Source organism: Elephas maximus, chromosome 11, assembly GCF_024166365.1.
Source record: "Elephas maximus indicus isolate mEleMax1 chromosome 11, mEleMax1 primary haplotype, whole genome shotgun sequence".
In the NCBI taxonomy this organism is placed as follows: Eukaryota; Metazoa; Chordata; class Mammalia; order Proboscidea; family Elephantidae; genus Elephas; species Elephas maximus.
The window spans coordinates 11,312,986-11,328,618 of record NC_064829.1 but is presented as its reverse complement, the minus strand read 5'-3'; the positions used below and the strand labels follow the sequence as shown (position 1 = coordinate 11,328,618).

At 44.5% G+C, this 15,633-nt stretch overlaps 1 protein-coding gene across 7 annotated transcripts in view; it reads right to left on the bottom strand.

The window, feature by feature from the left end:
- Positions 1 to 15,264, bottom strand: part of PIEZO2 (piezo type mechanosensitive ion channel component 2) — a 664,674-nt gene extending 649,410 nt beyond the window's left edge. For all 7 annotated transcript variants that reach the window (XM_049901181.1, XM_049901175.1, XM_049901174.1 and 4 more), the window contains exon 1: positions 15,105 to 15,264. In XM_049901181.1, coding sequence (XP_049757138.1) covers positions 15,105 to 15,168 — 64 coding nt within the window. In that variant the 5' untranslated portion in view covers positions 15,169 to 15,264. The remainder of the gene's footprint in view (positions 1 to 15,104) is intronic.
- Between the last annotated feature and the right edge of the window lie 369 nt (positions 15,265 to 15,633).

Below are 15,633 nucleotides of genomic sequence, written 5' to 3'. Positions count from 1 at the left end.
CAAAAGCTGATTTTTTGAAAAAAATCAACAAAATTGATAAACCACTGGCCAAACTGACAAAACAAAAACAGGAGAGGAAGCAAAAAGCCCAAATAAGAAATGAGATAGACGATATTACAACAGATCCAACCGAAATTAAAAGAATCATATCAAATTACTAAGAAAAACTATACTCGAACAAATCTGAAAACCTAGAGGAAATGGATGAATTCCTAGAAACACACTACCTACCTAAACTAACACAAACAGAGGTAGAACAACTAAATAGACCCATAATAAAAGAAGAGTTTGAAAAGGTAATCAAAAAATTACCAACAAAAAAAAAGCCCTGGTCCGGACAGCTTCACTGCAGAGTTCTACCAAACTTTCAGAGAAGAGTTAACACCACTACTACTAAAAGTATTTCAGAGCATAGAAAAGAATGGAATACTACCAAACTCATTCTATGAAGCCACCATATCCCTGATACCAAAACCAGGTAAAGACACCACAAGAAAAGTAAATTATAAACCTATATGCCCCATGAATGTAGATTCAAAAATCCTCAACAAAATTCTAGCCAATAGAAAATAAAAAAAAATAAATCACCATGACCAAGTGGGATTCATACCAGGTATGCAGGGATGGTTCAACATTAGAAAAACAATTAATGTAATCCACCATATAAAAAAAACAAAAGACAAGAATCACATGATTTTATTAATTGATGCAGAAAAGGCATTTGACAAAGTTCAACACCCAGTCATGATAAAAACTCTCAGCAAAATAGGAATAGAAGGAAAATTTCTCAACATAATAAAGGGCATTTATACAAAGCCAACAGCCAACATCACCCTAAATGGAGAGAGCCTTAAAATATGCCCACTGAGACTGGGAACTAGACAAGGATGCCCTTTATCACCACTCTTATTCAGCATTGTGCTGGAAGTCCTAGCCAGAGCAATTAGGCTAGATAAAGAAATAAAGGGCATCCAGATTGGCAAGGAAGAAGTAAAAGTATCTCTATTTGTAGATGACATGATCTTATACACAGAAAACCCTAAGGAATCCTCAAGAAAACTATTGAAACTAATAGAAGAGTTCAGCAGGGTATCGGGATACAAGATAAACATACAAAAATCAGTTGGATTCCTCTACACCAACAAAAAGAACATTGAAGAGGAAATCACCAAATCAATGCCATTTACAGTAGCCCCCAAGAAGATAAAATACTTAGGAATAAATCTTACCAGAGATGTAAAAGACTTATACAAAGAAAACTACAGTACACTTCTGCAAGAAACCCAAAGAGACTTACATAAGTGGAAGAACATACCTTGCTCGTGGATAGGAAGACTTAACATTATAAAAACATCTATTCTGCCAAAAGTGATCTATACATTTAATGCAATTCCGTTCCAAATCCCAAGGACATTCTTTAATGAGATGGAAAAACAAATCACCAACTTGATATGGAAGGGAAAGAGGCCCCGGATAAAGAAGGCATCACTGAAAAAGAAGAACAAAGTGGGAGGCCTTACGTTACCTGATTTTAGAACCTATTATACTGCCGCAGTAGTCAAAACACCTAGTACTGGTACAACAACAGATACATGGACCAATGGAACAGAATTGAGAATCCAGACGGAAATCCATCCACATATGTGCAGTTGATACTTGACAAAGGCCCCAAAACAGTTAAATGGGGAAAAGACAGTCTTTTTAACAAATGGTGCTGGCATAGCTGGATATCCACCTCCAAAAAAGTGAAACAAGACCCATACCTCACTCCATGCACAAAAACTAACTCAAAATGGACCAAAGACCTAAATATAAAATCTAAAAGGTAAAGATCATGGAAGAAAAAACAGGGACAATGTTAAGGGCCCTAATACATGGCATAAACAGTATACAAAACATTATAAAGAATGTAGAGGAAAAATTAGATAACTGGGAGCTCCTAAAAATCTTATGCTCATCCAAAGACTTCACCAAAAGAGTAAAAAGACTACCTACAAACTGGGAAGAAGTTTTTAGCTATGACATTTCTGATCAGTGCCTGATCTCTAAAATCTACATGATACTGCAAAAACTCAACTGCAAAAAGACAAATAACCCAATTAAAAAAATGGACAGAATATATGAATAGACACTTCACTAAAGAAGACATTCAGGTAGCTAACCGGTATATGAGGAAATGTTCATGATCATTAGCCATTAGAGAAATGCAGATCAAACTACGATGAGATTTCATCTCACTCCAAGAAGGCTGGCATTAATCCAGAAAACACAATAAATTTTGGAGAGGCTGTGGAGAGACTGGAACACTTCTACACTGCTGGTGGGAATGTCAAATGGTACAACCACTTTGGAAATCGATTTGGTGCTTCCTTAAAAAGCTCGAAATAGAACTACCCCACGATCCAGCAATCCTACTCCTTGGAATATATCCTAGAGAAATAAAAGCCTTTACACAAACAGATATATGCACACCCATGTTTATTGCAGCACTGTTTACAATAGCAAAAACATGGGAGCAACCAAGGTGCCCATCAATGGATGAATGGATAAATCAATTATGGTATATTCACACAATGGAATACTATGCATCGATAAAGAACAGTGAGGAATCTGTGAAACATTTCATAACATGGAGGATCCTGGAAGGTATTATGCTGAGTGAAATTAGTCAGTTGCAAAATATACAAATATTGTATAAGACCACTATTATCAGAACTTGAGAAATAGTTTAAACTGAGAAGAAAACATTCTTTTGTGGTTACAAGAGGGGAGGTGGGAGAGGGGTATACACTAATTAGATAATAGATAAGAACTACTTTAGGTGATGGGAAAGACAGCACACAATACAGGGGAGGTCAGCACAATTGGACTAAACCAAAAGCAAGGAAGTTTCCTGAACAAACTGAATGCTTCAAAGGCCAGTGTAGTAGGAGCGGGGTTCTGGGGACCATGGTTTCAGGGGACATCTAAGTCAATTGGCATAATAAAATCTATTAAGAAAACATTCTGCATCCCACTTTGAAGAGTGGCGTCTGGGGTCTTAAACGCCAGCAAGCAGCCATCTAAGATGCATCAATTGGTCTCAACCCACCTGCATCAAAGGAGAATGAAGAACACCAAGGACACAAGGTGATTAGGAGCCCAAGAGACAGAAAGGGCCACATGAACCAGAGACTACATCATCCTGAGACCAGAAGAACTAGATGGTGCCCAGCTACAACCGATGACTGCCCTGCCAGGGAACACAACAGAGAACCCCTGAGGGAGCAGGAGAGCAGTGGGATGCAGACCCCAAATTCTCATAAGGCCAGACTTAAGGGTCTGACTGAGACTGGAAGAACCCCGGTCGTCTTGCCCCCAGACCTTCCGTCAGCCCAGGACAGGAACCATTCCCGAAGCCAACTCTTCAGACATGGATTGGACTGGACAATGGGTTGGAGAGGGATGCTGGTGAGGAGTGAGCTTCTTGGATCAGGTGGACACTTGAGACTATGTTGGCATCTCCTGCCTGGAAGGGAGATGAGAGGGTGGAGGGGGTTAGAAGCTGGCGAAGTGGACACGAAAAGAGAGAGTGAAGGGAGAGAGCAGGCTGTCTCATATGGGGGAGAGTGATTGGGAGTATGTAGCAAGGTGTATATGGGTTTTTGTGTGAGAGGCTGACTTGATTTGTAAACTTTCACTTAAAGCATAATAAAAATTATTTTTAAAAAAGCTGTGGTACATATTGGAATATTACACAACCATAAAGAACAATGATTAATCTGTGAAGCATCCCATAACATGGATGAATTTGGAGGACATTATGTTGAGTGAAATAAGTCAATAACAAAAGGACAAATATTGTATGAGACCATTACTGTAAAAACTCCTGAGAAGGTTTACAGGCAAAAAGAAACAATCTTTGATGGTTACGAGGGAGGGAAGGGCTAGGGATGGAAAAACACTAAATAAACAATGGGTAAATGATAACTTTGGTGAAGGGTAAGACAGTACACAATACTGGGGAAACCTGCACAACTTGTACAAGGCAAGCTCCATAGACATATCCAAACTCCCTGAGGGACCGAAATGCTGGGCTTAGGGCTGTGGAGACCATGGTCTCAGGGAACATCTAGCTCTATTGGCATAACAGAGTTTATAAAGAGTTTGTTCTACATTCTACTTTGGTGAGTAGCATCTGAGGTCGTAAAAGTCTGTGAGCAGCCATCTAGGACACCACTGAGCCCCTTCAGGAGCAAAGAAGAATGAAGAAAATGAAAGACCAAGGGAAGATTAGTCCAAAGGACTAATGGACCACGTCCACCACGGCCTCCACCAGACTGAGTCCAGCACAACTAGATGGTGCCCGGCTACCACCACTGACTGCTGTGACGGGGATCACAGCAGAGGATCCCGGACAGAGCTGGAGAAAAATGTAGAATAAAATTCTAGCTCAAAAAGAAAGACCAGACTTGCTAGCCTGACAGAGACCAGAGAAGCTCTGAGAGTATGCTTCTTGGACACCCTTTCAGCTCAGTAATCAAGTCACTCCTGAGGTTCACCCTTCAGCCAAAGATTGGACAGGCCCATAAAACAAAACAAGAATAACGGGGCACAACATCCCAGGGGCGGGGACTAGGAGACAGGAGCGAAGAGGAAAACTGATAATAGGGAACTCCCGGTTGAAAAGGGAGAGTGTTGACATTTCGTGGGGTTGTTAACCAATATCATAGAACAATGTGTGTACTGACTGTTTAACGAGAAACTAGTTTGTTCTGTAAACCTTCATCTAAAGTACAATTAAAAATTGAAAAAAAAGAAAGAAATATTGCCTCAGTCAAACGGTATCAGGAATAAGAGACTTGTGTTAGCCTAGAATTTGATGTTAAGAAAGTTTGTAGTTTACATGTATACATGTAAACTTATACCTAACGAGAGACTTCTGTGTCTTATATTTGTGTACATACTTATGTATATTGCCAAATGCAGTTGCATATTTATGACTTTTTCTAGAGAAAAGTGTTGAAAACAAACCAAAACATATGTTCAGGCTGGACTCACTAATTCCAGGACCAATTTCGAGAAAATAGAATCCTGGAGCTAAGTAGCTGGGGGTGTTTACGCAGCAACCGCAGTTTAATGACTTTTGCCAGGATTACACACATGAAAGAGAGAATAAATGGGAAGCGCCTTTCATGAAAACCTGACAGTTATCATCAGAATGGGAACAAGGATCCTGAGAACTCACCAAGCCCCTTTACGCTGCAGCCACACTGTGCAGCAGGGGGCGGGCTCTCTAGTGCAGAGGGGAGGACATAGACACCTGTGCCCCAGAGAGGGGTCAGCACTAATCCACAGAGAGCAAGAACAATCCCGCAGCTTCTCCTTTACGTTTCCCTGTGTTGCTTAATTTTTAAGAACAAAGAAGAAATTAGGTAATCCAAAATTTTCTTATGTTTTTATTGAGAATTAAGATGGAGATGAAGTATCAACGATTGAACCAGGAATAAGTACACTGGGCGATATAAATGGTAATATTTGGAGAACTTGAAAATAAGATTTTAAAAATTTGCCCAACTCATTTTGGGCAATATCCAGAAAAGAAACCTAGAAAGCAATAATGCCAAAAGTGATGAAAAGATATAAATCAACAAAATTAGGCATGAATTTCCTTTTACGTTGGAGTAAACACAAGCCAGTGCTTTCCAAGGGCAGCAAAGACAAGAGTCATCATGAAACAGAAATCTGGGCTTTCTGTATTATATTCGCAAATTCTGGGAAATGGATATAGACATCGGGGTGGGCGGGGGAGGCAGGAAAACTTGGTCAAAATCAGAGAATGGTAAAAAAAAGTCATTAAAAGAAATGTAATCACCAGTGGACTATTAAAGTCACACTTCAGATACCTTCAATTTAAGAAAACCCATGATGTGCATATTGAAATTTATAAAATATTATTAAAGCAGGGCTCATACTGCAAAGATATTTAAAACAGGGTGTGTCTGAATAACAGCTGTCTCCCTCCTTTGAAGGACAGCACTGCATTTAAGATAGACTTCCCAGAACTAGATCTAAAAAGCAAATCTGAGTATGGATACATTGGAATAAATAATCAATCACAGTCATAAAGGGAAGAAAACAGCTGAGATGTTCCCTTCTAAATTGTAATTTTGGGAAGTGATATATTTATTTGAAAGGTAATTGCTCAAAATATTTTGATATCGAGTTTAAGAAATGTTTTTTATGCCCGTGCCACATCTTTCCCAATAGCCTGCACAGTGCGAAGTGCTGCAGTTTGAGGATGGTCTCAAAGTTTGAGAAGAGGCAGAAGGAACCGTCAGCACAGGCCCGTGAGTGAGTTCAAGTCCTCAGGCCATGGGTCAAAAACGCAATGTGACTCTAAGACAGTGTAACAGCAAAATGAGGATGCTTTGAAAATGGTTGCAAAAGAGGTCTGTGGTTCTTTATAAAATTCTAGGAAGCTGGAGGTTTCTATAAAATACTGGCTCACAAGAAATAAGCCGCATCTTCTGACTATTCTTCCTCCCACGGCCTTATAATCTGACCTCTAATTCTCTCTCCTGCCTGGAGCTGGACCTCCAGAGGCTCTGTGTGCTACTTTGGCATCAGGACGGAGAGCCTGGCTCTAGCTAATAACCATTCCTGGCTTACCAGCTAGACTGACTTTAGGCCCCAAGGCCAACAGGAGTCAGGATTAGCAAACTGGAAATCTTTAGCGAGGGGGGAAATTGGGAGGAGGAGGGAGAGAGAAGGTGGCTTTGAAGTGCTGGAAGCTGTGACCACGTTGCTGACTCCCTGTGAGAGCAACACCTGCAAGTGGGAGCCCTGCTGACTCTGGTTACAGGCACATACCTGAAGCTCTGTGCCCTCCGGTCTCCTCTTATGGATAGCAGAATTATTCAGCTAAGATCCCCTAAGATCCACAATGTTATACTTCACAATAAAATTTAGTATTTTACTCAAATTACTTTTTTCTGATTTCTACCCGATTGCTTAGCTTCAATTAATAACTAGTAAGGTTTTTTTTCTTGCTAGGCATGTCTGGTCATAAACTATGGATGGCAAAATGTCTGTATCTCTGCAAAGGTACACATAACCATTTCAGAAACAAACCTGAAGATGCATTTTGTTGTTATTATTCTAGTCACTGGTGATGGGATGGTGTGTGATTCCTGTCAGGAGGGAGAGAACATCACACAACTACCAGGACTGCAAAGCCTAAACTAGAACGTCTGTCCTTTATAACCAACTGTTCTGAAAAATCCTCAACCAAATATATAACGTGATAAAGATTCATTTGTTTAGCAGTCCCTAAATTGTCTCAGAAGGCCAGTCCAAACTCATTTAAGGATGATGGTTAGCAAGATGCCAGAGAAACTTAGATGCATGGACTCTGGTGTGTGCTCTGTAGTCACACCTTCTAATATAAAAAAAAAAGTGCAGAAATATTACTGAGGAGCAGAGGGTCTCCGTGACTTGGCAGCCACAGAGCTCATTATTAACAGGAACCAGACTTGTACGTTGGACCTTTCAGAGAGGGGCCCTCTCCCACAGACTCCGGCCTAGGTTCTCTAGCAGGGGTACCTATTCAGGTACAACAGCCAAGCAGAATGTTCAGCGGGAGGTGTTGTGCTGGGAAGGCAGGAGACAAGGAGCTGGCACGCACTCCGTGATTCACAAGTCTTTCTGCAAGTATGTACAGTGAACTTCAGTGGCACTTCGGTTCAAAATCATCAGCTGGTTCAGGGTCTCCGTCCTCCTTTTCTGCACCTGTGGCCCAAAGTGATGACCTAGTGGATTTGACCACAGCAGAAAACAGGTCAACTTGTGCTGTTCCAGAAGAGCTAAAACTATTTTAAAAAATAATATTCACTTCAAGGATGGTGCTGAAGGCCATTTTGACCACTGTCCACTGATTTTTCCTTCTCGATTCACTGCCGAGCAAGTAAAAGGTATTCATGGACATCCTGATACAATTCACACTTAGGGCAGTAACAGAGGGTTACAGATTTTATATTCAAAGACGTGAGAGCCAATAGCTATAGGAAGCTAGATCTAACTCTATTTTCAGACTCCTAAGATATCCAAGAGAAAAAATTTAGTCAATGCATTTTTTAATTACTCCACCAACAAGTCTTTCTTCAGTGTTCACTGGGTATTATGGTCCTTCACTAGATAGCTAAAGTGTGATGATCGGACACAATCTTTGTGGTTAGAAAAACCTATAATTCAAAAAACATTTTTAAAAATATCTGCTAGACGTTAGGCAGTAAGTTTAGTGCTGGGGATATCAAGAATAGTTCTACAGGGTCCCTGACCTGTGGCTCTTACAACACAGGAAGGAAGAGAAAGCTCACACAACTAAGTGCAAAACTCCGTCATCAGTAGCAGCAGCATGTCACAAAAGCACAAAGGAACAGTTGGCGCTGCCTGGGAAGGAGGCTTCCAGGAGGGAGAAGATGTCTTAGACTCCACATTGTTTAAAAGAAGAAGATTATCTGATGAGAGAGACAAGACAGTCCTCAACTTATAAGACGGTAGAGCTCCAAAAGTTTCCTTGTAAGTGGGTTGGAACACGAAATAATCTGCTCATAGAAACTGCTGCTCTTTGTGACCAGGGTCTCAAGCATTTTATCTGATGAATAACAGTTCCTAAATTGTGAATCTGGGAATAATAGCAGCTAGTGTTTATTATTTACCATGTGTCAGGCACTATTTTAAGCACATTACCAGTACTGTCATCTAAACCCTTCAACAACCGTCTTAGTTATCAACTCATTTCACAGATGAATTAACTACAGAACAGAGAAGCTAAACAAGTCCATCAAGGTCACACAGCTGGCACAGCAAGCCCAGATCTGTGCCTGAACAATGCAGCTTTAAAGCCAAGGCTCTTAATCTCAACAGTGTATTTCCTGTTGGATGTCAGAAACCACAGAATCCAAGTAAAGGGAATGAAGAAAGAGGAAAGAATTTATGTTTTCTGTTTCCTGCATACAGAGCTAGCTCTCAGAAAAATGTGCTACTTTCTGTATTTGAACTCGTTTTGGCAAAAGCCCTATAAAGCCCAGTGATATTGTGTTGTTAGAGGTGTCCTGGAGTACGCTCCCATAGTGACCTTATGCACAGCAGAAGTAAACATTGTTCTTTCCTGTGCCACCCTCACAATTGCTGCTATATGAGCCCGCTGTTGCAGCCACTATGTCAGTCCATCTCATTTCGGGTTTTCCTCATTTTCGCTACTTTAAAAAGCATGATGTCCTTCTCTAGAGACTGGCCCCTCCTGATAAGATATACAAAGTAAGTGAGACAAAGTCTCACCATCCTTGCTTCTAAGGAGCATTCTGGTTGTACCTCCTCCAAGATTGATTTGTTTGCTCTGGCAGTCCATTGTATAGTTAATATTATTGACTATTGGGTTGGGATACCAATGCCACAATTAGAGTACGTCAATTCTTCTTCAGTCTTCCCTTTTCAGTGTTATTATAGTTATTGTTGTTGTGTGCCATCAAGTTGATTCCAACTCATAGCAACCCTGCAGGACAGGTACAACTCCCCGCACAGGGTTTCCAAGGACGTAATCTTTATGGGAGCAGGTCACCAGGTCTTTTCTCCCACATAGCCACTGCTGAGTTTGAACTGATGGCCTTTCGGTTAGTGGCCAAGCACTTAACCACTGTGCCACCAGGCTCTTTGTGTGATATTGTTGTTGTCATCGTTAGGTGCCGTCGAGTAGGTTCCAACTCATAGCAACCCTATGAACAACAGAACAAAATACTGCCCGCTCCCGTGCCATCGTCACAATCACTGCTATGTTTGAGCCCATTGTTGCGCCACTGTAATGGTCTTCCTCTTTTTCACTGACCCTCTACTTTACCAAGCATGATGTCCTTCTCCAGGGACTTATCCCTCCTGATAACATGTCCAAAGTATGTGAGACTAGTCTCATGATGCTCACTTCTAAGGAGCATTCTAACTGTACTTTTTCCAAGACAGGTTTGTTTGTTCTTTTGGCAGTCCATGGCATATTCAGTATTCTTCTCCAATGCCACAATTGAAAGGCGTCAATTCTTCTTTGGTCTTCCTTTATTCATTTTCCAGCTTTCACATGGATCTGAGGCAACTGAAAATATCATGGGTTGGCCCAGTCTTCATGGTGACATCTTTGCTTTTCAACACTAAAGAGGTGTTTTGTAGCACATTTGCCCAATGCAAGGCATCCTTGATTTCTGTGATATGGTGACCCCTATAAAACTCCCGGGTAGCTAAACAAGACCTACATTCACCATTTAACAACCCCGTCTCCCCAGACAATTAAAATGCCCATCCTTCCCAACTAGGTGAGGAGGAAAATAGCCTACGTGAACTAGCTTATGCCACTAAACAGGTAACAGGGTCATTTCATCTTTCCACAAGTATTTATACGTTAAGTAAAAAGACTTATTACTAAATGAAATGGTGTGAGAAAGGTGAAATAAAAATATTCAAGTATTATGAGTTAAGAGATTCTATTTTATTTTAAAACTTTCAGCACTTTGAGAACATTACTAATCTCATATACTGTTGTAAACTCTCCTATTTATGTAAAAATTATACATACTGTTACTATATAACTTCATATTCAATTAACTGTTCGTAACACAAGAACCCAAAAGTTAAATGCTCATGTAAAAAATCAAAATAAAATCATACTGAGTAAAAACTATGAAAATGATAGTGCGGTGTCAGGAAGACCTAAGCAAAAACTGTCAGTCCAGTTCTAAGGCAGCGTGTTATTTAATCAGACAACTGCAAGTGCAGATATATGGGTAGTCTCCAACTTACATCAGGATCCATTCCGATGACTTCATCGTAAGTTGGTGCTGACAGAGTCGAATATTTCATTTTTTTAGTTTTTTTATTGCCTTTTATTATCAGTATCTTCATAAGTCATAACATTGAATATCTACAAGTGAACATCTGAGAATGATAACATCAGTGAATTAGGTGCTGCAACACTGTACGTAGTATGTATCACTAACAATAAGATATACAACAAAAAGTTGCAGTTCATCGTAACTCGAATATATCATAAATTAGGGACTATCTGTATATAATACTGAGAGAAACTGATGAGAAAAATCCTAACAACGAAAAGCCTCCTACCCCCACACACCGACTTTCGGCTGCATTCTCTGGCTCTAAGAAGGTACTGATGAAACCCCCTGCTTCAGGACGAGCCCCACATAGTCCTCACATTCTCCTCGTGGGCCACTCTACCACCACTAGTGTGCTAATTTCTACTAAAACATTCATCAAGCTTTCCTGCTCTTCCATGGTTCTTCATAAATGTAATACTAATATCTCCCTTTTTGAGCACCTACGAGGTACCAGGCCTTATACAAGGTGTTTTGTGCATACTATTTAGCTACAACCCAAGGAAGGAAGTAGTCGTATCTTCATTTTACAGAAAGAAAAGAAACAAACGGAATAATTCGCACAGCAAATGGCAGAGTCAGGATTCGAATGGAGGTCTCTCTGATGCAAAGTCACAAGACCATCTTCTTCACTATCACTTTTCTCCTTTCCATAAGTAATAAATATTATTTTACCTACATAAGGGTGAGACGGTGTGATAGGAAGGAAGGTTAATTGTACTACTTTAAATGGATCTCTCAACTGCTGAATCTTCCTACTGCTAAGAACTGACAGAGAAGCAGTAGGGAAGACACTCTAACACTGCCTGTGTGTTTTAATCAGATTTTAATCCAACTATCTATCTCTAAAGGGAATTCTAGAGATTCTTCCTGGAGTTGCCATATTGTTCAAGTAAGTTTTTTTCTCAGAGCACTAGTTGGTGGATTGGTTCTCTGGGTGTGCTATATGTGGCCCTTCCTAAGCTCTGCTTCCTTCATTAGGGGAAGCATAAACTAGTCATTCACTATGGTCCCTGCCCCTCCTGGCCCCAATAAGTTCCGCCCAAATCAGGCTTCTCCTATCCCTCCCTATTGTTGTTGTTGGTTGCAGTGAAGTCACTTGTGCCTCGTTGTGACCCCCTGTGTTACACAGTAGCACTGTTCCACAGGGTTTTCTTGGCTGTGATCTTAATGGATTTCTCTGGAGGGACTGCTGGATGGGCTTGAACAGGCAACCTTTAGGTTAGAGTCAAGTGTAAATTTTTGATGCTACCTAGAGACATCTACCTCCATTAACCCCCCAAAAGGTCTGCTCTTGTAGGCAAGACGTGAGAGAAAAACAGGCAAGAGTATGGATGGGGGAGGAGCATGGGCACTAAAAAAAATCCATTCCTGACCCAGGAATCAAATCATACACTAAAGGTGGGTGGGACAGAGATTGTGCTAAGAGAAAACAAATGCATTTAAAGTAGAAATATATAAGCTTCTGCACAGGCTTGGCTTTGAAGGCTGCCTTGCCCAGATATAAAAATAGATGGCTAAAATGTAAAATCGATTCTAATAGCAAACAGATCATTGCTCTTTCCATGCCCAGGATATCAGGGAAACCTGAATATTTGATTTAGTAGCACCTTGGGAGTAGGCAGAACTGAAAACTTTCCAATAACCTTGAAAATATCCACTTCCTATAGAAGAGAACCAAGTTCTCGAATCAGGGGACAACCGCCCAGCCCCCTCACCCTTACAAACTGAGTGATGAGAGACTGTGACTAATCAGGACGTGGGCTGTCTTTCTTAAACAACAGCCAACATATTAGGGGCCCTTGTCTGGTATTCCCAGGAGGGCTTGCCTCTAGCATCTTCCAGCTAAGGAGGCTGGAGAGCAAGTCCTCTGCCCTCCCCTAGGTCAGTGGGCTGACAAAGGTGGGGGAAGCCACAGAGTAGACCCAGCTGGGGGCCTCAACCCCAGCCACCCACCCAACCACCCAGGTTAGCCTTCCTGCGCCATGATGAGTATGGGAGGGCAGAAGGAATGAACTGGAAGCAGAAAGAGGAATGAGAATACTCGGGCTGGGGAGGATTCAGGGTTTTCTGAGAGCCACGGGGCAGGAAGGTGGGAGAGCCTGGGTTACCATCTGCATCACTGGAACCCATGCTCCTTCTGGCAAAGTCCAGGGAAGCGGAGCTGGTGGAGCTGGCACTCACCCGCCTGGAGTGTCCCCTTTCCCAGCCCCCCCCCCCCCCCCCAGGCTGTGGGTGAGAATGCACCTGCCTGGCCCCCAGGCCTGCAGAAGCAGCAGCTGGGGAGCCGCAGGGAGGAGGTACCTGGTCTTGCTCCCAGGCCCATTCCCCCGCCTGGCTGATCTCTGTTGGGCAGAGTTACGCGGTCACACCAAGGGGCTTTGGGGCCAAGGCCCCCCCAGCGATTAGTCAGAATAACAGGGCCCTATAAATTTTTTTATACCCACCAGCGTGGAGCGTCACAGGGGTGAGCAGCGGAAGCCTGAAAGTCAAAGCTTCAGGATAGGTCACTTAATCCAGCTAGTTATGCAAGTAACAGAGTGGACCGAGGCGGCTACAAGTGACCACACTGCCCAATTCTTCCCAGAGTCGAGCGAGCTGCTCCCCCTAGAGAGGGTTGGGAGGCCGTGAGGTGAGGGGATGGAGGGGACTGCCAGGAGGGAAGAGCAAGGCTCTGAGCACTGCTCATCCTCACTGCCAAGCACCCTTCCACACGTTCCTACTAAAAGGCCCAGTTATAACTCGGGCTGTAGCTTCCACTCGGCAAATATGAAGTGTGCCAGACACCGTGCTCAGATGCAGCTTTGATCCAGGCCACTGTGTGACCTGTGTGTGATGCACGCGGAGCAGCCAGGGCTGCTTTCCCCAAATCGATTTCTGCAACCTCTGTTTTCTGCAAACTTGAGCAAACTGGGTGGATAGAGGGCCACATAGGGTGTGTGGACGCTTCATCCTGGTCTACACATGTGATCAGGCTGGACAAGGATCGCTGCAAAGTCGTCCTGCCCGGAAACATAAACTGCAAAGTGACACCATCGGCGGCACGCGCGGGCCCTCGAAGCACTGGAGAACCCCGGGTTCCCATAGCTGGTCTCTTTCTGAGAGCCTTCCGCGGCGTTTCTGCCGAGATTTATTGCCCCGACACCTGCGGACGCTTCATTCATTAAAAAAAAAAAATTTTTTTTTTCATTCTTTAGCGGCTACAAATGCTGGGCGGTGGCCAGGATCGACCCCCACGGACGTACTAGAGCCCCCTTTCGATCCCTTGCGAGCGCGCACAAACACACACACACACACAAACATTTAGCACATGGCTGATTTTGAGTCCTCCACTTCTGGTAAGATGCAAACTATGGCCTTTTCTGAGAAGGCCACGCTTTGTAAACACAATTGCCACTTGGTAAAAAGTGTTCTCTTTCAGAGCTATAGCTGGGAGCAGGAAAGCCCGGCGCTGCTAGTCGGTCTTAGAAGGAATTCGCTTTCCTTCTCAGAACGCTCTCACTGCAAGAATACCGCTGGTGTCCTTAGGCCAGAACCGAGCTCCTCTAACGCTCACCAGGCAGAGCTAGTGAGATGTAGGCTGAGGCGTGGAGGGGCTCCCTCCTGCCGCCCCCCTCGCGTCCTAGTCCTGCTCTCCAGCCCGAAACCTCCGCGGAGGGTGAGCACCCGGGGTCAGGACCCGGTCTTGGCCGGTCGACAATCTCAGCCTCTAGCACACATATCCTAGGGTTCAAAGGCGCTCTTTCCCTGCACCTCAGGTCACAGGCGTTGGGCTACGGGGTGGGGAGAGGGGACCGCAGGGCCGTCTGAAAGCCACTGTGTAATCTGTGAGTGCGCTGTTCGTCCAAGGACTTGGATGGGGCAGTGCGACTCTGTACTGTATTTCTGGGGAGAGTCCTTCCAATTGCACTTGCATCCTTTGTGTACCAATCAGTAGTGCACGAAGAAAAATCCACATGTGACTTCAAATTCAACCCACAGAGTCCCCAGCACATGCCGTCCCGGGGACCCGGTCTATCCAGCCGGATGGTGCGTCCCGGATGGAAATGAGCACACAGTCTGTGAAACCCGGGACAGTGCGGGCTCCTCGAACCGCTTCCCGCAGCCAGAACGACCCAAACCGGGCTCGGGAGCCCCCGCGCACGCCCCACCATAGCCACCCGTTCCCTCTGAGCCGATTCGACTTACCGACTGCCAGGCAGAGGGGCAGCAGCAGCCTGAAGATGAGCCCGCACACCACTTCCGAGGCCATCTCGCCGGCCAGTCCGGAGAGTCCGCGCAGCGCGCGAGCCTCGAGGGTCCCAACGCGGGCGCCGGGCTGGCCTCCTAGGGCCTACGGCTGGCGGCGCCTGGCAGACGCTCGGGCATCGCCCCGCGCCGCGCCCCTCCGCCGCCGCTCTCCGCCCCGAGGGCGCGCTCACCCGGCGCTCGGCAGCCCCCTGGCCCGGCGCCCGGCGGCCCGCCGGCAGCCCATGGAGTGCGGGCGCCCAGGGCCCAGCAGCGGCTCCTTCACTGCACCGGGGGCCTGGGCGGCTAGGGGAGGGTGTGGGGCGGGGCTCCCGCCGACTTCGGCGGGCTTGCAGAGGCCGCGCGGGGCTGGCCCCGGAAAACGCCCCGGGACTACGTGTCTCTGCTGTCCTCGAGGCCCCGCTGGCTGCAGCACGGCCCCTCGCCTGGGCTCCCGGCGACGACTCAGCCTGTGCGCGCCCCGGCCTCT